The 26177-nt window shown below is 38.5% G+C and overlaps 1 protein-coding gene across 3 annotated transcripts in view; it reads right to left on the bottom strand.

The window, feature by feature from the left end:
* Positions 1–20107, bottom strand: part of pkmyt1 (protein kinase, membrane associated tyrosine/threonine 1) — a 69666-nt gene extending 49559 nt beyond the window's left edge. The window contains exons 1-6 of one of the 3 annotated variants that reach the window (XM_051915177.1): positions 19902–20104; positions 18189–18682; positions 17265–17502; positions 16821–17115; positions 15715–15821; positions 3769–3941 (exon numbers count right to left, since the gene is read on the bottom strand). In XM_051915177.1, coding sequence (XP_051771137.1) covers positions 3769–3941; positions 15715–15821; positions 16821–17115; positions 17265–17502; positions 18189–18668 — 1293 coding nt within the window. In that variant the 5' untranslated portion in view covers positions 18669–18682; positions 19902–20104. Of the gene's footprint in view, positions 1–3768; positions 3942–15714; positions 15822–16820; positions 17116–17264; positions 17503–18188; positions 18683–19901 lie in introns of all 3 variants that reach the window. The other 2 variants (XM_051915176.1, XM_051915179.1) reach the window with 2 other exon arrangements.
* Between the last annotated feature and the right edge of the window lie 6070 nt (positions 20108–26177).

Raw genomic sequence — 26177 nt, 5'->3', positions numbered from 1 at the left:
CTGGAAGTATTCCTGAGCCCATGTTGTGATTTCCATTACAGTAGCATTCCTGTATGTGATGCAGTGCCGTCTAAGGGCCCGAAGATCACGGGCATCCAGTACGGTTTTCCGGCCTTGACCCTTACGCACAGAGATTGTTCCAGATTCTCTGAATCTTTGGATGATATTATGCACTGTAGATGATGATAACTTCAAACTCTTTGCAATTTTTCTCTGAGAAACTCCTTTCTGATATTGCTCCACTATTTTTCGCTGCAGCATTGGGGGAATTGGTGATCCTCTGCCCATCTTGACTTCTGAGAGACACTGCCACTCTGAGAGGTTCTTTTTATACCCAATCATGTTGCCAATTGACCTAATAAGTTGCAAATTGGTCCTCCAGCTGTTCCTTATATGTACATTTAACTTTTCCGGCCTTTTATTGCTACCTGTCCCAACTTTTTTGGAATGTGCAGCTCTCATGAAATCCAAAATGAGCCAATATTTGGCATGACATTTCAAAATGTCTCACTTTCAACATTTGATATGTTATCTATATTCTATTGTGAAAAAAATATAAGTTTATGAGATTTGTAAATTATTGCATTCCTTTTTTATTCACAATTTGTACAGTGTCCCAACTTTTTTGGAATCGGGTTTGTATATATATATATATAAATATATATAAAATGATAATAATTATATATATCATATATGATAATAATTATATATATCATATATGATAATAATTATATAATTATAATAAAGCCATTCTTCTAATCTCCTCACATTCTTTCTTTTGTCCCAGTTCCAATGACATGGATAGGGCCAGGGAGTGTCTTTGATTTTCCAGATGTGAAATACTCAATATTAATGATGATTCATGCCTCCTTGCATACAGCCTTTCTGACACAAATTGTCTTACAAATTTTAAATAAATGTATTGTTTTATGTGAATGAGTGCTCAGAAGGATTTTCACATCATTTTGGAGTAAAAATTCTAGTGTACAAGAACCAGTTCTCAAAAGTCTTGTGAAAATAGGTTGTCTGTGTTTTATGGTCTTATTTCAGTGACTAAAAAAATGGATTTTTCACTAACCACACATAGCAGCCATATCACCCTGTAGCCCAAGACTGGTTGCCCACTGAAGCTAAGCAGGGCTGAGCCTGGTTAGTACCTAGATTGGAGACCTCCTAGGAAAAGTAGGTTGCTGCTGGAAGAGGTGTTAGTGAGGCCAGCAGGGGGTGTTCACCCTGTGGTCTGTGTGGGTCCTAACGCCCCAGTATAGTGATGGGGACACTATACTGTCAAAAAGCACCGTCCTTCGGATGAGATGTTAAACCTGACTCTCTGTGGTAATTAAAAATCCAACGGGCAAATTTGGCCAGGATGTCGGGGTTACACCCCTACTCTCTCTCTCTCTAAACATTATATATATATACACATATACATATATATATATATATATATATATGTATATATATATACACACACCGACCTGGCATAACATTATGACCATTATGATCCCCCTTTTGCTGCCAAAACAGCCCTGACCAGTCAAGGTGCACTGTGGTATCTGGCACCAAGATGTTAGCAGCAGATCCTTTAAGTTCTGCAAGTTGCGAGGTGAGGCCTCCATGGATCAGTCTTGTTTGTTCAGCACATCCCACAGATGCTCGATTGGATTGAGATCTGGGGAATTTGGAGGTCAAGTCAACACATCAAACTCGTTGTGCTCCTCAAACCCTTCCTGAACCATTTTTGCTTTGTGGCAGGGTGCATAATCCTGCTGAAAGAGGCCACAGCCACCAGGGAATACCGTTTCCATGAAGGGTGTACATGCTGACAGATATATGTAGAGCTGCAGGCTGGGCGACACCCAACACGTTCACTAGATTTTATAGCCTCCGTGTAGAACCGGTTGCTTCCCACATGCTCGCCCATAGTGGCCAGTAACGTCTGGAGCCCCCGTTCTTGTGTCGGCTTGCTGCGCCATTTCCCTCTCAGAGTGGATAAGTGCGCTTATTGCTCCAGTAATTTCCCTGTCTGGTGAACCCTGTTGAGTTCCTCCGCCACCCCTTGCAGCCTCAGACATTGCGGAGTGTCTGTCGCTAGGCCAAGCACTCGTTACTTCGCTGTGCTAGGCTGGGTGCCATATGTTGCGACCCCTACGGCGGTCCCTTATGTGTGAATCTCCACGATAAGTCTCCCCAAGGTGAGCCCGTGTCTTTCCCTTGGCAGAGTCCGCTTTGCCGTCCCTGCCAAATGTGTCTCTCCCTGTATGGCTGGAGCCATCCCAGGGACTTCCATATGTGCACTGCCCACGGCCAGTCCTTATGTGTATTTCCCACATGCTACCTCCCTTCGGGCAGGATGTGGTCTCCGCAGCGTTCCCTATGGGCATGCTTTCCCAGTGTTATCCAAGTCTTACTGAATGGGTCATGCGGAACAGCAGTAGACTCTCTTGGCGTAAGCCCGGTCCTATCTTCCACCCCAAGGTGTGGGGGGATGCTGAGGCTTACGCCGGGCGCTGGATAGGTCAGTAACTGGCGTTTTATTAGGGATTACAATTCGTCGGTTCACTTCTAATGTACGTCGAACGTGACCGACAGAGAGGGAACGTCTCAGTTACGTATGTAACCCTCATTCCCTGAAGGAGGGAATGGAGACGTACATCCCGTGGCCACAGTTCCTGTGCCACCACTGAGCGCAGACCACCTGCTCGTCTCCTCAGCAAAAAACAGAGTGCGAGTGCACCCGCTACCGCATTTATACCCGTGCTGCGGGGCGGTGCTCACACCCCAATGTCCATTGGCTCGTTTAGTATACACTCAAAGGTGATAGGGCTCTCATGCGATATCCCCATCGGTTCACTTCTGACATACGTCTCTGTTTCTTCCTTCAGGGAACGAGGGTTACATACCTAACCGAGACGTTTCTGTACTTTCACAAATGATTCTATCATTACTAACAGTGCAAACATGGTGTAAATACAGTTAAGAGATTTATAACGGGAGTTTTGGCGAGAGTCCAGATAAACTCTGCTGTATGATAGACAGCTTCAGCCATTATAAAGAAAGCGTTCTTTGATCGCTTTCTGTATATAATCACAATTTAAAAACACGAAAAAAAAAACTGCAATAATATCTCTGACTGTGAGCAGTCCTGCGCTGTGCAGATATAAAAAGTTTGGCAAGGCCGGTGTGCCAGCAGGGAGTGAAAGCAGAGCGCTGCACACACGTTGCACATTGACTCAGGAAATACAGCTCTCATTCGAACACAGTCAATTTACTGGTACTAGTAAAATTATAAATTTTAAAAGCAGGGAATCATGATGCCTTTCTAGTACCGGTATATCGTGCAACACTAGTTCTGATATGATTTATCTTGGTATCCTTTTATACATCACAAAACCCAGCTGTTTTAACAGGGATGTGTAGACTTTTTATATCCACTGTAACCAGAGGATCATCTGCCCAGCAAAGAACGATTTACTGTTCAAATAATAAACATTTCAATTAATAATTCATGTAAGTTCTTTAGAAAAAACTGCACTCTACAGTACATTTTGGTACACTATACTAATTCCCTTGTTTGTTTGTTTGTTTTTTGTTTTGTTTTTTAACTTGGGGACAAGTTGAAATTATTTTTGGTGGTCACAGAGCTTAATATAGAGTAAATGAGTAAATATCCCAGATAAATCCTTAAGCACATGAATGAGCAGGGTGCTTTTTAACTTCACCTTTTCTGTAAACAGGATATACACAGAGAAATTAAGTAATGCTTACCTGACACCAGTGGAATAAGGACAGGAAACTCTCAGTGATGCAGAGGTAAACCTGCCGTCTCCACTTGCGTTTGCACACAGTGGCCAAAGAGAGCAGATGCTGTGCTGTGGCTCTTTTGCAGGGATCTGGGGTTAGCATAAGCTGTAGCATATACTGCATGTCTTCTGATAGCACTGAAACACATACACAAATGCTAGCATTTAGGGCAACTATTTGGGAAAAAAAACTAATTACATAAACACATTCACTTGTATTAAGTGAACGTAAACAATAAGGAAAAAAAATGGCATGTGTGTCAATATACTGGATCTGTGTACTAGGTCTTACAGTGACAGCAGCCTAATATACCTGCTGCTGTCTGTGTCCTTAATGTTATAGTTTTTTACGATTGCTTACACACTAAATTTGAAAATAAAATTGAAACTCTACACTCAAGGAGCAAAACCTTAGCCCAGATCTGCACAACTATAGGCACATTCTCAGCCTCACACTTTTTGCAAAACACTACACACATTATTTTGCAGAACACTAAACACACTTCTCTACATTAGACACAAAAATCTAACACTTCTTTGCCATTTCAAGACACTGCTTTCTAAAATACCACACCTAAAACCAATTGATCAAACATGGCCATCAGGTGTGCAGACACTTAGGTGCTTAACTGTAAACTCAACAATCAGGTGCAAGTACTATAAAAAGGTGAGTTTGTGTGTCTTCAACAAAATGGAAGGCAATTTTGCAGTAAGAGGGAGAGGGAGAAACATCATTTTGAATGTGGTGGTAACATCACAATGTATGTTGCAATCACGCACAATGGGGTCCTCCACCAGCATGCCAACTTAGGCCCTTACAACACGGCCCACATATTCACATTTTAGAAAGACTACACAAAATCGTCACAGCAGAAGACCAAATGGATGCAGAGCAGATGAGACACATTGTCATATGGGACAATGTATATTTCCACCTATCTGCTTTGGTCCAAAACTGGTTTCATTAGCTTCCACAATTTTCACTCCAATACCTCCCACCATACTGTCCCTTCCTTAAACCCATTGAGGAGGGTTTTTTTTTTTTTTTTTTGGCATGGAAGGTTTATAATCTCCAGCTCTATGTCAGGATATGCCTCATTCAAGCCATGGAGAAGGCCTGACCTAATTGATGCAGGGTCTGTGCAAGGATGGATTCGCCATTCAAGAAGATTTTTCTCTCGCTGTCTTGCGTGAGAGGACATCACTTGTGATGTGGATGTAGTGCTATGGCCAGATCCAGCTAGGCCAAGAGATGATGCTTAGGTGTTTTTTCTTTTTTTTTTTTCTTCATTTAAAATCATGCTTTGTTTTGTCTCCACAAATGTTTTTGTTCATGTACTATATTGTATAGGCATGGATGTACATGGAGGCATGGATGTACTGAATAGTTTTACAATGTGGTGAGAAATAAATATTTTCATCAATGTGCAGTACTGGTCATGTGTGTGTGTGGTTTTTTTTTTTCATCAATATAGTCATGTGCTATACTCTAACAATATCTCTGAAAAAAATCGTAAAAAACTGTAATCATGGACATTAGAATCTGAGTGCAATAATTCTGACTAAAATATATATACATCAGGGCTCTACACTGCGACCATTTCGGTCGCATTTGCGACTAAAAATAACTGCGTGCGACTGTGAAAAAATATTTAGGTGCACCGATGCGAGTGACCCGATCGATTCTCGTGCACAGATCATTAATACAATTGGAAAAAAAAAGTACAACTCCCAAAATGCATCTACACTGAACAACAGTAATGTTTCATACTGCAATCGTACTTCATGCCTTCATTCAAAGACTTTGCTTTAATCAGAACTGCAGAGCAAGTGCAAAAGACGTGCGCAACGGACTACACTTCAAAGATTGTTTACAAGGTGAAACAGGTATGACTTAACGTCTCATGCTGCTGATGTTTCAGCCAAATTAACTGGAAATACTACATTTGGATTATCATAAGCAAGGTCGGAAATTAACAGGGGCTTGGGGCAAAAATGCCTCCGAAAATTAATTGAAAAAACACACCGTTATGAATGTCCGTGCGCATATTACTTTAGCTTTAAGGCCACGATATACTTCAAACAAAGTTCTTTTTCGTCCTTCGTTTAGGGGTAAAATGAAGTTCGAAATACATGCGCTGCGATATACTGTAATCAAACATCTGACGCCGCCCACCCTAGATTAGATGGATATGTAAATATGTGCTGTGCACTTTCTTCTCAGTAACAAAATAAACAACAAAAATGAGAAAACAGCAAGCATTTTTTATAGAAAGCATAAGAAAAGCGTCTGATCATAACACTGGTATGTTAGCACGAGCTCTGCAAATTAGCACTCCAGTCACGTCACGTTCATTTATATAGCACTTTATTCAATAGACTGCTTAAAAGCAAGCAGCTTTACAGTATCCAGGGCTCTACAGTGCGCCCATTTCACTCGCAATTGCTCCTGAAAATAACCGCATGCGACTGTGAAAAAATATTTAGGCGCACTGGTGCGAGTGACCCGATCGGTTCTCATGAATAGATCTACAATCAGAATAAAAAGTACAACTCCCAAAATGCATCTAAAATGAACAACAGTTATGTTTCATACTGCAATCGGCTGCTTTTCATGCCTTAAATCAAAGACTTTGATTCAATCAGCAGAGCAAGTGCGCTCCGGACTACACTTCAAAGACTGTGTACAAGTTGCAACCGGTGTGATGCAGCCACGTGCACTTACCAAACCGTCTCATGCTGCTGTTTCTTTTCAGCCAAATTAATTGTAATACTTCATTTGGATTATCATAATCAAGATCGGAAATTAATGGGGGTTTGGGGCAAAATGCCTCCAAAAATTGATTTAAAAAAAAAACAACATGCACCGTTATGAATGCCCGTGCGCATATTACTTTTACTTTTGAAGTAGAGGCAATTCGGAGGCGGTAATTGCTTGAATGGTGGGTGGGTTCATTATTATTCTTAAAGGAACACTCCACTTTTTTTGAAAATAAGCTCATTTTCCAACTCCCCTAGAGTTAAACAGTTGAGTTTTACCGTTTTCGAATCCATTCAGCCGATCTCCGGGTCTGGCGGTACCACTTTTAGCATAGTTCACTGAATCTGATGAGACCCCTAGCATCTCGCTCAAAAATGACCAAAGAGTTTCGATATTTTTCCTATTTAAAACTTGACTCTTCTGTAGTTACATCGTGTACTACGACCGACGGAAAATTAAAAGTTGCGGTTTCCTAGGCTGATATGGCTAGGAACTATACTCTCATTCCGGCGTAATAATCAAGGAACTTTGCTGCCGTACCATGAGTGCAGCAGGTGCAATTATATTACGCAGCACCTGTGACCCCCTGCTTGCACAGGGAGCGTGCCTTGCAACCATGGAGACATTTGTGAGAGGCGCTGCGTGATATCATTGCGCCTGCTGCACCCATGGTACGACAGCAAAGTTCCTTGATTATCACGCTGGAATGAGAGTATCCTAGCCATATCGGCCTAGAAAATCGCAACTTTTCATTTTCTGTCGGTCTTATTACACGATGTAACTACAGAAGAGTCAAGTTTTAAATAGGAGAAATATCGAAACTCATTGGTCATTTTTGAGCGAGATGCTAACGGTCTAATCAGATTCAATGATCTATGCTAAGCTATGCTAAAAGTGCTACCGCCAGACCCGGAGATCGGCTGAATGGATTCGAAAATGGTAAAACTCAACTGTTTAACTCTAGGGTAGTTGGAAAATGAGCTTATTTTCAAAAAAAAGTGGAGTGTTCCTTTAATGAAAAACACAACAACAAAACAGTACAATGACAAACTCGCTTAAATATGCGCTTTTACATTTCGCTTTTCAACCAAATCTTCATCCCTCGTCTTGTCATTCAGAAAAGTGAGGCGAAATGGGCGAAGTGAGGTGAAATCTGACTCCTGCTGCTTATCTGTGCTGCGACTCTCGTTCGGCTCACTGAATTGAGCAGACGCATTCAGTTTTTAACTGTAGTGTCTATTTTCTAACTAAGCTAAATGATGAAACGACGGTGGGGCCGGTGCCGCGGTCACGGTGGGCAAGTGATATAACCGGTGTTGTGCCTGAACACCGGTAACACAGTCGATCTCAGCAAGCCTAATATGTGTAAGTTAAGTACTATCACACAAGTATACTCCTGTTTCTCCGAGTATTGGCATGATTGCAAATGTGATACTTACTGATCTGATTGAAGTCCAATAAACAAGCTGATATTAAGTGACAAAATTTTAGCCACAATACTGTTTTTGCTCTATTTTGTGAAAATAGTTTCAAACAAAGTCACACCAGAGCTGTTGTGCATCTCCAAGCAACGGTGATTCCTGAATGAATCTGCGTTTTGAACGACTGAATGAATGACTCGCACATTAAGATTTACCACCACCTACTGGCGGTTTTATTTTCATATTTACATTTTTTTCATATTTACACTTTACATAGACTGTTTTTACTTAAAATATTAAACTTTTAAAGATTCATTTTTTTTTATTTTTTTTTTTTACGTATTTCTAAATTAAAAAAATTATATTTAAAAACATTCGTACAACATTATTTACCAATGAGCAGCATTAAGCAGTCTATGTAAATGTGTCTAAATAATACCACTTCAGATGAAGCTTCTGTGCCACTTCTGCAGTGCAAAGATGGATTTTTTGATGATTTTTTTTATTGGTAACACTCTGATTGGGTCTTATTGTTGTAATTGAATGTATTGTTTAACACACAAGTGCTCCTAAAGAAAAATGTTACTGTAGATCCCTGGTATCAAACATGAAAAACAGTTTCAGTGCCTCATTTCACAATTTCACAGAAGCACAACTTCATTTTGTACTATAAAGCGGCTATCTAGTGTGTTCATGTTTTCACCAGCGGAGATCTTTCCTCAACGAACTCAACAGATGAAATCTGTCAGAGAAGAGTTCCATGTGAAAGAAGGCGGAGCCTCAGCAAATGTGATACTTACTGATCTTATTGAAGTCCAATAAACAAGTTGATATTAAATGACTTAACATTTTAGCCACAATACGCTCTGTTTTTGCTCTATTTCGTAAAAATAGTTACAAACAAAGCCACATCAGAACTGTTGTGCATCTCCAAGCAACTGTGATTCCTGAATGAATGCGTTTTGAAGACTGAATGAAAGACTCACACATTAAGATTTACCGCCACCTACTGGTGGTTTTATTTTCATATTTACACTTTACATAGACTTAGTTTTTACTTAAATATCAAACTTTTAAAGTTTAATTTTTTACATATTTCTAAATTCAAAAAAATATATTTACCAATGAGCTGCATTAAAGCTACAATATGTTGTTTTTTCACCGCTAGAGGTCACCTATTTCAAAACAAAGGCGTAGCTTGATGACGCAGAGTTTGACCGCGGAATCTTAGGGTATGTCGTCTTCACCTCACAGCCAGTGGAAAAGAATCGGGATGGGACTTAAGCAGAAATTATGTTCATGGATGAGATTATTAACGTTACTGTAGTATGAAGCAGAGCAGGGCCGAGTGATGTCGGAGCTGAACGAGGCCGCTGGTGCAATTGCTAATGAGAGACGAACACGATATGCCTCGCAGGCAGTGGAACTTTTATTATGCCGCAGTCGCCGGCGCCACTTCTTCCGGTCAAGTGTATGAGGTAACACAGCGCCCCCAAACCTGTTCATTCCGACAACAAAGCACTTGAATGCAACAATCGTGTAATCACGACTTCTTAAGTGGGAATTATGAAATTTCCGATAGCAAGTAAAAGCAGCATCAACCCTCAAAGTCCCTTGACTAGTTTGGATTTAATATCCAGCAGGGAGAGTGCAGACAGCCGCTTCTGTCTCATGGTTGTCCTGAGTTCATTCTTCACTCTTTTAAGTTGCGAGAAGGATCTCTCGCCCTCGCAGTTGGCAACGGGCAGGGTAAAGAACAGTCTTGAGTTTTTTTTTAAGGTCTAGTCATTATCTTAATCACTTGGTGCCCCCCTATTGGCTGGTGCCCCAGGGCACTCGCCCAATCCCGTCTATAGATAATCCGGCCCTGCACGTATCAAATGCCAAAGTCATGTGAACTATTGGAATTTCAAAACTCTTATGACATAACGAAGCCTCGTTTACTGAAATCGTGATGTTGGCGCTCTGAACCACTGACTCGAAACAAAAGATTCATAAAAATTTGAAGCTTCATAAAGCAGTGTTTTGAAATCGCCCATCACTAGATATTGTTTAATAAAGTCGTTATTTTGGGGTTTTTTTGGAGCATAAAAAGTATTCTCGTTGCTTTATAATATCAAGGTTGAACCACTGTAGTCACATGAACTGTTGTTTTTAGTATCTTTCTGGGCATTGAAAAAGGAAATGATCTTGCTGGCAATGCAGGCCTCACTGAGCCATAGGATTTTATCAAAAATATCTTGTGTTCCAAAGATGAACGAAGGTCTTACAAGTGTGGAACGACATGAGCAGGGCTCGACAATAAGGACTGCCCGATGGCCCGGGGCCAGTGTAAACGACGCTCGGGACAGTTGACAGAACTGTCACTTGGCCAATCGGGCCACTGCTGTAGGGTGTGCGTTATATTTCGTCTATGATATCGTAATTGTTGTTTTAACGATCTGACATTGTAGAGTATGTCCCACACTTTACAAAAACCAAACAAAAACACACCCATTGAGTGCATGCATACACTACGTGACGTAGTCTAGTAGGTTAGACTAGTGCACGTGCATATTTTGAGTGCGTGATTAGTGCACGATTTTACTGCGTGATTTAGTCTATTAAAATGCATTTAGAATGCCCTCAGAATTCAAGATAAGGGGCAAAAATGCCCCTGTATGTCTTTTATATTTATATAATTGAATGTAGTTCACCAATATTACACAAAGAGTGCCATTTTTATCCATATACAAGCATGATTACAAATGTGATAATGATTTTATACAACATACAGTTTAATAAACAAGTAGTTTATATTAAGTAGAGGTCGACCGATATATCGGTCGGCCGATATATCGGGCCGATATTTGTCTTTTTTTAATATATCGCCATCGGCTGATATCCGTGTTTAGTAGCGCCGATTTAAAGCCAGGCACGTCCGCGGGCAATCCTGTGTTATTGGTGCGGTGGAATGTGCTGCTGCCGCATGTGAATTGAAACTTTTGGAAGATTCAACAACAGTCCTGGGAGATAAAGATAGCCTAAGGCTTAAATTCTGATATTTCAAAGTCCTATGGCCATATATTTACTATATATTACTAGTAAACTATGAAGTGTTGCTTCACTTAGTGAAAGAAACAACGGATAGCATAGAACCTTCGGGAACTGGCATAATGCTACAGCTGGTTGAAGGTTCGCTTACTTGTAGTTAACTTTAAGGACTGTAGTCCAAAACTACCAGCAGCTTGCTTGCTAACATATTAGCCCCAATGTTATAAGTTCTGTTTTATTTTTCCTGTATCGGAGTCAGAGAATTTTACTCTGGGCTTGGGGTGGAGAAGGCGGCAGCTCTCACAAACACTGCAGCGTGATTGAGGGCTACGTTACTCCGACAAATATTGGCAATATTAAGAGGATTTGACATTTCCAATTAATGTAAGCCTGTTACATTCTTCTAGTCTATTATTATTATTATTAGGTAAGCTACTTTTATTATTAAATTAATATTATAATAAATTTGCCCCGCAATAATTTCACAGCGCATCATCGCATAACTGACGTGCTGTAAGGATAATAAAAGATTAGGCTATCAGCTCCTCTTTGAAAATGTTTTAAACATTTTTTAGCTATTATACAATGAATTAGACCTATAATTTAAATTATTAACAGTCTATAATATTTCCTAACACTGCAGTCATAAATGAAAATTAAGAGCAGCTTTAGGCTACTTCACCAACTTAAAAAAAAACAAAAAAAACAAAAAAAAACAAGCTGTTTAACACAAAATACTATTCTTCTCATTTTTTTTTTTCACTATATGTACGGGCCACAAAGGAAATTATGGAATAAATTAAGACAGTTATATACCGTTATCAGCATATTATGTATTATGTTGAAATTTGTCTCTGAGAGAAAATGCTCCGTTAATGCAGCGTAAGACAGCTCCGTCACTTTTACTTTCACTTTGAATACTGACCGAGGTTAAGCTTTTACCGGCATAACTTTTCCGCAAAGTTTGCACGTTGCTTCTTGTGTGATATCCATTGGCTCTTCTTCTTGGTTGAACCTTCCTTCGGGGGGTCTCGGACTTTCGGCTCGCGGGGGGGCCCCGCGGATTTGCGCTACGCCACTGTGCAGAAGTGTATGACATTTGTTCGGAAGCATGGTTTGATGCAGACAATAGCCGGGTTTCCATGCAACTTGCATTAATGAAAATTCAGCTCAAGAATATGCGCATCTGCGTGTGTTTCCATCAACTGTGTAATGCGAATAAAAATGGACATCAGCCTAATAAAGTGATGTGTTCCGACCAATGACATATATATATATATATATATATATATATATATATATATATATATATATATATATATATGTCGCACAGTTCCTCATTAAACCTGTCTAACGTTAACCGTCAAGAATGTCAGAAATCACTAAGAGTTTAGCACTGTCCTTGCATACAAGGCTGTGCAACATGACAAAGTTTTTAATTGATTTTTATTTATAAAGTTGTATTTATTTTATTTAAATGTATATTTAAGTTTACATTTATGTTCCAACAAACTTGAAAAATTCAGCTTGATAAATGCTCTAAAACTTTTATGTAAATCAAGTCAGTGTTCAATAAATGATGTTAAGTTTAGAAATGTTGTGCATCCACTTATTATTAGTGTGACATTTTAGCATGCAAATGAAGGGGAAAACTTCAAGATATCGGCCCTAAAAATCGGCAGCACATATCCTTACCCTGACCTCTAAACATCGGCATCGGTTAAAAACCCATATCGGTCGATCTCTAATATTAAGCGACCTATATTTTAGACACCAAATCGCTTGTTTCGCTCTATTTCACCAACAAAAATAGCTCCAAACAAAGTCCACAGAATTGTTTTGCGTCTCTGAGCAACACTTCCTAAATGAATCAGCCATTTGAATGAATTGGTTGAATCTCAATGACTCGCTCATTAACAGGGACTTGCTGCCACCTCCTGGCGGGTTTAATTTACATTTAAAGTATATTTTCATTTTATAAATAATTTCAAATAACAGTATTTAACGTTTTATATTTTCAACATTTCAAAACATTATTTATGCATCTGTAACTGCTCTTGACTAACTTTAATAAAGTTTAATCTAGTTATATAGTTATACATTAGATTACAATTTCTGTACCTGAAAATCTCCTGTTTAAGCCTACATAAAAACCTGAAAAGCACCATTTATTTCATTTATGTTTATTCTGTTGTATTTATTTGTGCTAAACAATATTTAAAATTTAAGTGAGTTAATCTAGTAGCTTTTGGTGTCATAACCTTATTTATTAAGGTTACATGTATCAAAAACAACAAAAACAATAACTAAGCTTATTTAATATATATATTTAATATTTTCTTTTCTTTTACTTTATTTTTTTATTATTATTGTGGGGCCAGTGAAAATTTTGGCAGGGCAAGTAAAAATTTGAACCACTGGCCCAAGTGGGCCAGTAGAAAAAATCCTTAGTATTGAGTCCTGATGAGGGTGAGTAATAAATGACATAATTTTCCTTTTTGGGTGAACTAACCCTTTAAGATGTCTTTGTACCATTAAAACATCCTGTAAGTTTCATATCTTAAAACATTCTCCTCAGAAAGAAAAGGTTTATTTAATCAAGCTCCAAAATGGTTTGTTTGGATATTGTGGGATCTGTGATGTCACATGGGCAAATACATTTGCACAACTAATACTTTTACGTCAATGCACAGGGCCCACTCACCGCTGTTTAGTAGCTTAAAGGGATTGTTCACCCAACAGTGAAAATTCTGTCATTAATTACTCACCCTCAAGTGAAGTGAAATGAAGATCTTTTCATGAAATCTTTTTGTCCTTCGAAATATTTTAATATTGTAAAACATAGCTAAAACAATATTGCTCTGAGTGTGCACGTGTGACCGTGATTCATGTGCATATGTCAGTCAGTGTGGCATCGAGAGCTTTATTCAGTCCATTTTAAATTCTGATTTCGGCTGCCTCTGGAATGGGTCAAACCATAGATATTACCTGAGAAGTTCAAGTAAATATGTTAGAAATCCACGGTCATTCAAGGATGTGCATTTATTGCATGGACAGACAAAGTACAGGTCGCCTGCAGGATTTCATCTGATGGTATGCACAAAGGGTTTTTTATTTAACACTAAAAAGTTAAATAAGCATACATATAGCCTAACTATTACGCACCTTTCAGACCATCAGTGAAAGCAACGGTACCGCAGAATGGGTGTAGCTCTATTTATAGACGTCTTAAATGTTTTTAAATCTGAAAACTCCAAAAAGCAACGAAATTGTCAGACATCCATTTAGCGCATGTTCACAGAGGAAAACTGCTGAAAAACAGCGCTGCTTGTTCTCTCGATACTGTGTGTTTTACTGAGAAATCGTTTCAGGTGATTCAGTGAGAGAGCAGTCCAAACGAATGCGAGTGGATTCAGACCGTTTTGCAAAGGCGTTTTACCAATTCATAATTTAGAACACAATTTAAGCGTCAAAAAAAAATATGTAAGCAGTTCAGTTAAACTGAATATAAACTGTTTTTTTCTTAAATATCCATAACACAACAAATTGCTCATCACTACAGCAACAGTAGACTGTCTGAGCTGGCGCGAGCGAGTGGAGGCGGGGCTAATTTGCATATTCATTGATCCGTGTATATTAAATGAGGCAAGGGTGTACAGTTACACTCAAGCTATTTTTAGGCATGAAAAAAAAACATTCACAGGAAAAAATGTTTAAATATGTCATTTTGGTGATCAAAGATGAATTTTAATGGATAAAATAATTGACTACAGGGGGTCTTTAAGATTTATGTGGTTTGGAATTGGTAAAATGTGCTTGGAAACTTGTAAATTAACACTGTAAATTAAATAGATATAGTCTGTAAGTGGCAGCCTTAAGCAACCTGTAATTACATAAACATTAAAAAAAAAAAAACAGATCCTGAAATAATAGCCTTCTACTTATAATTCAGTATGCTGAATTATGTACTTTTTAAAGGGGACCTATTATGCACCATTTTACAAGATGTAACATAAGTCTCAGGAGTCCCCAGAATGTGTCTGTGAACTTTCAGCTCAAAAAAACCCACAGATCATTTATTATACCATGTTGTAAATGCCTATTTTTGAGTGGAAGGGAAAACATGCAGTTTTCGTGCATATATCTTTAAATGCAAATGAGCTGCTGCTCCCCACCCTGCTTTCCAGAAGAGGGCAGAGACTATACAGCTCATGCCTTGGATACTCTAAAACATGTTTGGTTTTGATTATCATCTTTATCACGCTCACGTGACATTTCAGTTCTTCATCATCATGAAAGTTTATTATCTGCATGCGTTTTAAAACCATATCAATCTAAACTTTTGATATATGGTTTTCTGAGTGCACACACCCAAAGCACGCAAACAGAAAGCTGGCTGTCAGACAGCGCATCAGAAAACTAAATAAAAAAAATAAGTAATTATTATGAGAAATTAACTTATTTTTAACAGAAAGTTTCTTGTTATTATGAGAAACTAAGTACTAAGTCATATTTACAAGAAAGTTTCTCATTATTATGACTTAAAGAATCATATTTTTTACTCAACTGTGGCGAAAACAGGCTTCCATACTTTAAGGACATTGTGCGAAACCACAAGGTCCTTAAAGTGTCTCTAAACATATCAAGAATATTTTAAGCATTTCAGTTAGCCACAAGAGATAATAATGTACAGTACCATTAGTGAATTCTGCTGGTAAGTGACCCTTTCGGAGCTGCTGCCAGTCATCTCCTCCTTTAGGAACCTCAATGTTACAGGCCAACTCCAGGATGGAAACACCCAAACTAAAAGAGAAGAAAGACATCTCTTTATACAAATAAATGATTTGGTTCTTACTATAGACATTTAAATTAGGGCTGTCAATTTAATGTGTTAATTAGAAAATTAATTACGGTGAAAAATAACATGTTAAAATTATTTACATTTCATACAGTTGATTGATGACGAATATGTTGCAGGGCAAGTTAACTCACTGTGTGATGGAGCAACTATAGAATGTTGTTAGAATGTTCCCAAAATTCAACATATGGGGGCAAAAAATGCCCCCGTTTGAGTCTTATTTACATCATATCATATACAGTTAAGCTATATCACACGAGGCGAGAGTAATGTCACACGAGTGCTGTTTTTCTGTCCAGAATAGCACAAGTGCAAATGTGATACTGATTTTATACAACAGTTCAATAAATAAGAAGTTAATAGTGTTATTTTAGACACAATATTGTCTGTTTTGCTCAATTTTGCCAATGAAAATATAAAGAAAAAGCAGAACTGTTCATCTCCGAGCAACACACAGTGGCATTTCATTTCAAAGTACAGCAAGAGTGATTCAAATACATACGGAACGGTCTGCTCTCTAATCGCTCTCGCGGTACTTTGATGTCATACACTGATCGGTCTGAGCAGCACCGCTTCAAGACTAAAAAGCCTAATGATTTAATGGACTGTTCATAAAGGAAACCATTTACTTCACTCCTGAATGAATCAGCCGTTTGAACGAATTGAAGATATTTACCACTACCTACTACCATTTTTAGTTTCTTATTTAAAGTATAATTTCATTTAAAAAGATAAAAAATGTCATACTTCCATAGTAATAATAATAAAAAAATAATACTGACTTTATATTATCTTTTGGGAGTAATTTCTCTGCCAAAGTTTATGTGTGATTAATTTGCGATTAATTAGATTAATTAATCGCCACATCATGTAATTTTAACATGTAAATTTTAAATCACTTGACAGCCCTAATTTAAATATAAGCAAGTATAACATTCACTAACCTAAAGATGTCTGCAGCAGTCCCATACTCCCCTCTCAATAGCTCAGGGGCCATATATCTGGGGTCTCCTTCCTGTAAATCATCCTCTCTCTTTATTTCTCTCTTTTCCTCTATCACTTGTTTTTTGACATCTCTAGGTAGCTTGATCAACAAGCCAAAATCTCCAAGTTTGAGCCGTCCAGACTTTGTAATGAAAATATTTGCTGGTTTGATGTCCAGATGGGCAAACCCATGAGCGTGCAAGTGGTCGAGCGCTGAGAGCATGTCACACAGGTATGTCCAGGCACTTGTTTCACCTGGCAAAACACAAAACACACACACTTTGCTTCAGTAACGTATATTTGCAATGCAAAAAAAAAAAAAAAAACTACAAAATGTTTTAATATAAACCAGTCTTTTGTTGCAGTCATTGGTGAGAGTTTTTCTTGTGTAGTTTGCTGTATACCAGTGTGAAATGGCGATTCCTCAGCGTATAGCTGTAGGCTGGTACAGCAGAGTTCAGTCTGGATGTAGAGGTGGCCAGCCTCCTCCCAAGCCGCAATGAAACCCAGCACATAAGGGTGTGGCAGTAGTCTCTCATGATTCCAAGCCTCAGTAATGCTTTTTGCTCGTTCAACCTCACCACGGAACCGCTGCACTGAACGCTTAACAGCGTACTGGCAACCATCCAACAGACTCACCACCTGACAGACAAAAATGAATGAATGAATGAATGCATTTATATAGCACTTTTACATACAACTGTACCATCAAAGTGCTTTACAATGGGATCAGGGGTCTCTCCTCACCCACCACCAGTGTGCAGCATCCACACACCAGCTATAGGTGGAGAGTAGAGTGATAGAGCCAAATCAATGGAAGGGGATTATTAGGAGGCCATGATAGATAAGGGCCAATGAGGGAAATTGGCCAGGACACCGGGGTTACACCCCTATTCTTTACGAGAAGTGCCATGGGATGTTTTATGTTTAAAGAGTCAGAACCTCGGTTTAACATCTCATCCAAAGAACAGTCATCTGAACAACATCATATTACACAGTATCATATTAGTGTATAGATTGATGATCTTGAAACATCACCATTATCTAAAAAAGCATCTATTTCATGTGTATCAGTTTCAGAGTACATCTGTAGTGCACATTTACTTCAATAAATCAAGTAAAGTTATCATTTTGACAAATAAATAGTTACTTCACATTTTTTAAACCAATTTTGTGCAAAAATGCAGAGACACCGGGCAGAAAAAGATGGTGGCTGATATTACTTCTCTCTGGAAATAAAGTATCCATCCTGCAGAAATAGTATGAACAGGAAGGATGGTAGTATACTATTCCACAGAAACCCTTAGAAGGCCTTTAGCATGTCTCACCTTGAAAACCTCACCAAAGGAACCTCGTCCAATCAGGCCCAGGTTGGTAAAGCACTGGCTGAAAAAAGACTGAGGTCGAGACGGGTCATACACAGAGCAAGGAGGGGGCGACTCAATAAGGGAGCGTGACAGAGGCGTCCACGGAGTAGGGTGATGGAGGAAAACTCGACTGAGCGGGGGGCATCCTTTAGATGGTGGCCGTGGCGGTAAAGAATTAGATAATGGCCGCAGAGGAGACAGGGAAGAAGATGATGAGGAAGAGAAGGGAGGTCTCCGTTTCTTTAGGGAAAAGGACTGCTGGGCATGAGAGAAGTGGGTAGGCAAAGGGAGAGGGGTGCTGACCACTGATGTCTGATAAGATGACGACATAGGAAATAGATAGTCAGTTCTTCTAATGTAAATGTAGGCTTGACAAATTTTCAGAAGATATTTCAAATTATGGAATTGTGAACGCTGACTGCTCATCCAGATTCTGCACATCAATATGCACTAACCTATAACAGAACACGAGATGGTGTGTTAAATATTATGGCTAAAATATCATGTCATCATGACAAAGTGCATAAATAAAGAAAACAATACCAAAATAAATATATTTCAACCATCAATGACCAAGTTGACAATATTATTAGGTACCCTTACAAAAATATTACAGCAGTAAAATGGTACTTTGATGGTGTCAGATGGTACTCTCTCTCTCTCTCTCATATATATATATATATATATATATATATATATATATATATATATATATATATATATATACCATGTACTAAATGATTACCATTAAAAAAAAAAAAACATGGCAATACCATGGTATTTTTGTTAGAGACAAATTATTTGACGACAAATATCTTGATGTCTTGTTTTAATAATTACCACTGGTAACTTATAGTACACAGAACACCAGCACAAGTAAGCTTACATCATATATTATCATGTGTTACCAGGGTAAATGTCTAAACACATGGTATTACCATCACATTTGTCCAACATACTAACATTAGTAAGATTAGCAAAAATAAAACGGTACTTTGTGGCACAAATTATTGTATAAATTGTGTAAATCATATCATGAATGATCATTTAGAAGAAATTTCAAATAATCTTAACAAAACCTGTGCTACTGTACATCTACAGATAATAGAAATACTGACTTGGCAGTAGCCGATTACGTGCGTTCAGTTAAAAAACATTTTTATCTGAACTGAAGCAGTTATGATGATATAACGTGAACTATTCAGAAAGTAACCATAAAAAAGAAATGTAATTCTTCAAATATTTATATACATTGTTTCAGAAACGTTATATACCTACATTAAGTGTTGGTCTTGGTTGGAATTCAAATAGTAATACCAGCAGCATTTGTATTATCTGTCGATGTACAGTAGCACAGGTTTTGTTAAGATTATTTGAAATATTCTCCTAAATGATCATTCATGATATAATTTACACAATGTATACATTAATTTGTGCCACAAAGTCTTGTTTTATTTTTGCTAATCTTATTGGACAAATGCGATGGTAATACCATGCGTTTAGACATTTACCCTGGTAACACATGATATTATATGATGTAGGCCTACTGTGCTGGTGTTCTGTATACTATAAATTAAAAAGTACGTTAACCATAAAAAAGTAATGTACTCATTCAAAGTCCCTTCCGTCACGAATATTTAAATACATTATGTTTCAGAAACGTTATATACCTACATTATGTGTTGGTCTTGGTTGATATTCAAATATCCATTTCTATTATTCAATCAAGTATATTATTATTATTATTATTATTATTAATCATATATTGCGCCACACGCGTTCAAATACTTCAGAAGCGGGCGTCGACGTAACACCGCAGGCGTTTTCATTGCATTGTGGGATAGTGGATATTCTTCTTCTTCTTCTTCTTCTTCTTCTTCTTCCTTGGTGTTTAAGCGGCAGTTGGCATCCAAAAAGTTGCATTACTGCCACCTGCAGTCAGTCTATTAACTATACCAATTTCTATACCAGCTCTTTTCATTCTTGTGTAAATTTCCTGCATGACAGTAAAATACTGCGGTCACGCCATCTGCGCTTCGGAGAAACGCGGTCATGCCATCTATGCTTAAAATATATTGCGCGTCTACATGAGGTTGCGTGGTAGACTAAAGGTGTGGGAGTTTAGTGTCAGTAGAAATATTTTTAAAATTCATTAAAAAAAAAAAAAAAATACATATACATATATCAAACTGTTTTCTGCAAATTCCACCAGATTCTTGTTATGCATGTTCCCAAGTAACACTGTGGTGATTATCATGTTGTTTTACTGTTTTATTCTTTAATATTCATAATATGTCAAAGTCGCTGCTCCACAGTTATGGAATCAGCTGCCACCTGACATTAAGGGTGCTTCCTCTATTTCTGTTTTTAAATCTAGACTCAAGACCTATCTTTATTCCTTAGCCTTTCCCGATTATTGAATTATGGATTAGTAATTATTTTCTTTGTTATTTTTTATTCTATTTCGTTTTATATTTTATTGTATTTTATGATTGTTTTGTACAGCACTTTGGTCAGTGTAAGCTGAATTTAAATGTGCTCTATAAATAAAATGGTAACACTTTATTTTAGGGTCTTTTAACTAGTTGCTTATTAGCATGCATATTAATAGAATATTGGCTATTTATTAGTACTTATTAAGCACATATTAATGTCTTATTCTACATGACCTTATTCTATACATGCTTAATCCTACCCAATACCTAAACTTAACAACTATCTTACTAACTATTAATAAGCAGTAAATTAGGAGTTTATTGAGGGAAAAGTCGTAGTTAATAGTTTCTATGTGTTCCCTATACTAAAGTGTTACCAATAAAATTTACTTAATTACTTACTAGATTATTTCCCTTGCAATACAGACATATTTTAAAAATTCATAAAGAAATAAAATCAAACTGTTTTCTGCAAACTCCACCAGATTCTTGTTCTACATCTCCCCAAGTACCATTGTGGTGATTTTCATGTTGTTTTACTGTTTTATTCTTTGATAATTATATGTCAAAGTCATGACCAATATGATTTATCTTGCTATACAAACATATTTTAAAACTTCATAAAAATATAAAATCAAATTGTTTTCTGCAGACTCCACCAGATTCTTGTTCTACATCTCCCCAAGTACAACTGTGGTGATTTTCATGTTGTTTTACTGTTTTATTCTTTAATAATTATATACTAAAGTCATGATCAATACTATTTGCTATACAAACATATTTTAAAAATTCATAAAAATACGCAATCAAATTGTTTTCTGCAAACTCCACCAGATTCTTGTTCTACATCTCCCCAAGTACCACTGTGGTGATTTTCATGTTGTTTAACTGTTTCTCACTGAATTATATTATAGTCACTGAAATAAATACAAAATATGTGTTCCCAAGACTTCTGGGCATTGGAGGTTGTAGACTAGAGTTTTTGCTTCAAAATTATGTAAAAATCCTGCCTACTCATTCACATAAAACAATATATTGATTTAAATTTTGTAAGACACTTTTTGTCAAGAAACACAGTATGCATGGAGGCGTGAATCTTCATGAATAATGCTGTGATTCACACCTGAGAAGACAAAGACCCGCATAATGACCCGCATGCATAATGAGCCCTTTCAGTCAGGTAGGCTATGTGAAAAAACCCTCTGTGATCATGCTGATAACAGGAATACGTTAATATAATGTCCACTCTTGACAAAAAAAAAAAACATGATTTTTGTGATCTCATGCATGCACGTATTATTGCACATCATGTGAAGAAAATTTTGTTAGCTTAAATTACAGTACCAGTCAAACGATTGGTCACATTACTATTATAATGTTTTTAAAAGAAGTCTCCAGTCTCAAACCAAATAATGGTTTTCTATTTTAATATACTTTAAAATATAATGTACTTCTGTGATGCAAAGCGTCTGAACATTCATGTTACCTCTATGGCATTTCATATAGGCTGTTATATTTGTTATATAGCCTAAATGTTAATGTGCAGTTGACAAACTATACATCATTAAAAAGATCTAAGACTCAAGCTTAACATTTTTACCTGTTTTACTCTTATAGTGACCGTAATTTGTTAATTAGCCTATGCGTCAGGAGTTATTAATATGAAAAACAAAGTCGTTACCTTTGACAAATCAACATCCATCAGGGCTTGAAAGCATGCACATTTGGAGAAATATTGATGGATTCTCATATGTTTATGTCAATTTTCTATACAGAGGAGTAATATTTATTCAATATTTATTGTCATCACTATGAGCGCTGGATACTGTGAATTAGTGGATAATGAACTGACTCACGGACATCTGACATGTCTCTCTTTTCATTCAGATTACATAAACAGAGAATATTTGTTTTCGATTTGACTTACACGATTAAAAACCTGACATTTCAACATTTCTTTAGACATAAGTCTCATTTATTTGTGATTAGTATTCACTAAGTTACACTTCATTTTCTGAGAACTATCAGATTGGACTTCGTTCAGAGGGAGACGACAGATCACGCATCATCTTAGTTTTCTTTATTTTGCAAAAAGCACAACATTTTGTTTTTTACTCTAAGTGTACACAAATAAAAGAAGATATTTCACAGATTAAAATGGAGTATAACTCTTAATTGTATGTGCAAAATTGACAGAGTATTTTGAGTCTCTTTCATACTGATAAGAAAAAAAGCAAGGTGGTATCGAGGGGGTTAACTGTTTAATTCTTTAATAATTATATGTCAAAGTCATAACCAATATGATTTACAGATGCGAATGACAGAAGATGGGAATCCACAATGGCAGGTAGGTACACAGGTGAATATCTTGATGGAGTCTGTTTGTGTTTGAGAGACGAGACCAGACAAAGGAGTGCAGGTTGTGAGGGTATATATGGTGTGTGCTGATGAGGAGGTGCAGGTGCGGTGAATCAGAATTCTGGGGAGAGTGAACGAGCTGGCGGAGCGTGCTGATCTGGTGACGATGGGTTGATTGTGGTCTGAGATGGCTGCGACTCCGTGACAGTATCCCCTCCTCCACGGGCGGCTCCTGATGGCCGGATGGTGCGGCGATGGGGCCTACCTCGACCGCTGGGAGCTGGGCGATCTGGGTGTTCAGTGTGAAATTGGGTGAGAAGAGCTTGATCAAGAATGTCATCACGGGCAACCCAGGAGCATTCCTCAGGGCTATAGTACTCCCTGTCAATGAGGTATTCTAGTCTCTGGCCCCGCCGCCTCGAGTTGAGGACGTCCCGGACCCTGTAGATGGCCTCCTCGTCTTCGAGCTTGGGAGGAGGTACCTCATCACCACCAGATTCTGTGAGGGGAGACAACAAAGGTTCAGAGTGAGGTTTGAGGAGTGACACATGAAATGATGGTGAAATGTGGTAGTGTGGTGAAAGATTGAGCCTGTAGGTGACCTCGTTGATCTGCCTCTGTACGATGAATGGACCTATGTAATGGGGACTCAACTTACGGCAGGGCAGGCAGAGACGGATGTCCCGTGTCGAGAGCCACACCTTCTGACCTGGTTGGTAGCGAGGGGTCGTGTTCTTGGGGTGTCAGCCTGCCTCTTGTGTCTCCGCACTGCCTGTTGGAGATGCACGTAAGCTGAGTCCCACACCCTATCGCTCTGCTGGAATGAGTGGTTGACAGCTGGAACCTCTGAGGGCTCACTGGACCAGGGGAATAAGGGAGGCTGGTATCCAAGGATGCACTGGAATGGGGTGAGCCCGGTGGTGGATTGCTTGAGGGAGTTCTGGGTGTACTCCGCCCAGGGGTTCTGGGGTTCTTGGTTCTGGTGGCATTAGGACCTCAGGTACCTCCCGATCTCCTGGATCTTCCGCTCAATCTGGCCGTTTGTTTGCGGGTAACTGGAGGAGAGGTTCACAGAAACTCCCAGGAGCTTGAAGAAGGTTTGCCACACCCGTGAGATGAACTGGTAGGCTGAAATGGCGAAACACATTTTGGAAGAGGGCTTCTGCAGCTTCAAATGCAGTAGGTAGACCTTTCAGAGGGATGAGTTTACAAGCTTTTGAGAAGCGATCAATGATGACGAACACACAGGTATTGTTATCAGATGGTAGAAGGTCAGTCATGAAGTTAATCCCCAGGTGTTACCATGGACAGTGTGGAATAGGCAGAGGGGTTCCTCTGGGAAAGCTTCCCCTCTGGGAGTTTGTGTGGAGTGTTGGTAACGGCACAGACTGAGCATTCCCTGATGTATCGCGAGATATCCTGAGCCATGGTGGGCCACCAGTAGCGATGACGTAAGAGCAAGAGGGTACGTTGACTACCCAGAGCTTGGAGACGTGTGAGCTGAGTCCATGTGGGGCAGACGATAGGCTGGTGGTACGTAGAGTAGCCCCTCAGGACCTTGGCGGAGCAGGTTCAGAGCGAGTATCTTGGCCGATTTGTTCATTGATGGACCATTGAATGGGACTGACGATCATGGTTGGAGGGAGGATGGGTTCTGGAGAACTAGGCTCAGGATCTGGTTGATAGAGATGTGAAAGGGCATCTGCCCTACAGTTCTTATGACCAGGATGATTTGAGACTGTAAAATTAAATCTGGTGAAGAACAGAGCCCACCTGGCTTGACGTGGATTAAGTCGTCCACTCTTCTAAAGCCAGCTTGATGGCCAGGAGCTCACAATTGCCAAAGTCCAACCCCAGTGGTAGAGGCATCCACCTCGACAATGAAAGGAAGTATATGAGGATATTGTCGATGCAAACGATGACAAACCGCTGGAGGAAATCCAGGAAAACCTCATTCGTGTAGCCCTGGAAGATGGAAGGAGTGTTGGACAGGCCATAGGGCATAATCTGGTACTCAGAGTGCCCAGAGGGAGTAATGAAGGCAGTCTTCCACTCGCCACCTCAGCGGATGCGAATGAGGTTGTATGCACTCCGCAGGTCCAGCTTGGAGAAGATGCGAGCTCCCTGTAGCTGTTCCAATGCCGCTGGGACCAGAGGAAGAGGATAACTATATTTGACTGTTTGGGAGTTGAGATGACAGCAGTCGATGCACAGCCTCAAGCCTTCGTCCTTCTCCGCAAAGATGAAGCTAGAAGCGGCAAGGGATGTGTAAGGTCGAATAAATCGCTGTTGTAGCGGGATGTACTCCTCCATGGCCTTCTGATCCAATTTGATTTGACATTTTTATGAATTTTAAAATGTCTATGTAGAAAGGTAAATAGTATTGGTAATGACTTTGACAGATAATTGTTAAAGAATAAAACAGTAAAACAACATGAAAATCACCACAGGTGGTACTTGGGAACATGTAGAACAAGAATCAGGTGGAGTTGCAGAAAACAATTCGATTTTATTTATTTTTTTATTAATTTTTAAGATATGTTTGTATAGCAATGTAAATAGTATTGGTCATGACTTTGGCATATAATTATTAAAGAATAAAACAGTAAAACAACATGAAAATCACCACAGTTGTACTTGGGAACATGTAGAACAAGAAGCAGGTGTATTTTGCAGAAAACAATTTGATTTTATTTATTTTTTTATGAATTTTTAAAATATGTTTGTATAGCAAGGTAAACAGTATTGGTCAAGACTTTGGCATATAATTATTAAAGAATGAAACAGTTAAACGACATGAAAATCAGGTGGAGCTTGAAGAAAACAATTTGATTTTAATTTTTAAAATATGTCTGTATTGCGAGGTAAATAGTCAATGATTTTGACATAAAATTAGTAAAGAATAAAACAGTAAAACAACATGATAATCACCACAGTGTTTGCAGAAAACAGTTTATTTATTTTTTTATGAATTTTAAAATTATTTTTACCGACACTAAACGGCCACACCTTTAGCCTACCACGCAACCTCATGTAGACGCGCAATATATTTTAAGCATAGATGGCATGACCGCGTTTCTCCGAAGTGCAGATGGCGTGACTGCAGTGTAAAACTGCATCTAACTGTTTCCTCCTCTTGACATTCATCGCATTGACC

The sequence above is a fragment of the Ctenopharyngodon idella genome, chromosome 12, assembly GCF_019924925.1.
Source record: "Ctenopharyngodon idella isolate HZGC_01 chromosome 12, HZGC01, whole genome shotgun sequence".
Classification (NCBI taxonomy): Eukaryota; Metazoa; Chordata; class Actinopteri; order Cypriniformes; family Xenocyprididae; genus Ctenopharyngodon; species Ctenopharyngodon idella.
Note: the sequence above shows the minus strand (reverse complement) of the source record. Positions and strands in the feature narration are given on the sequence as shown.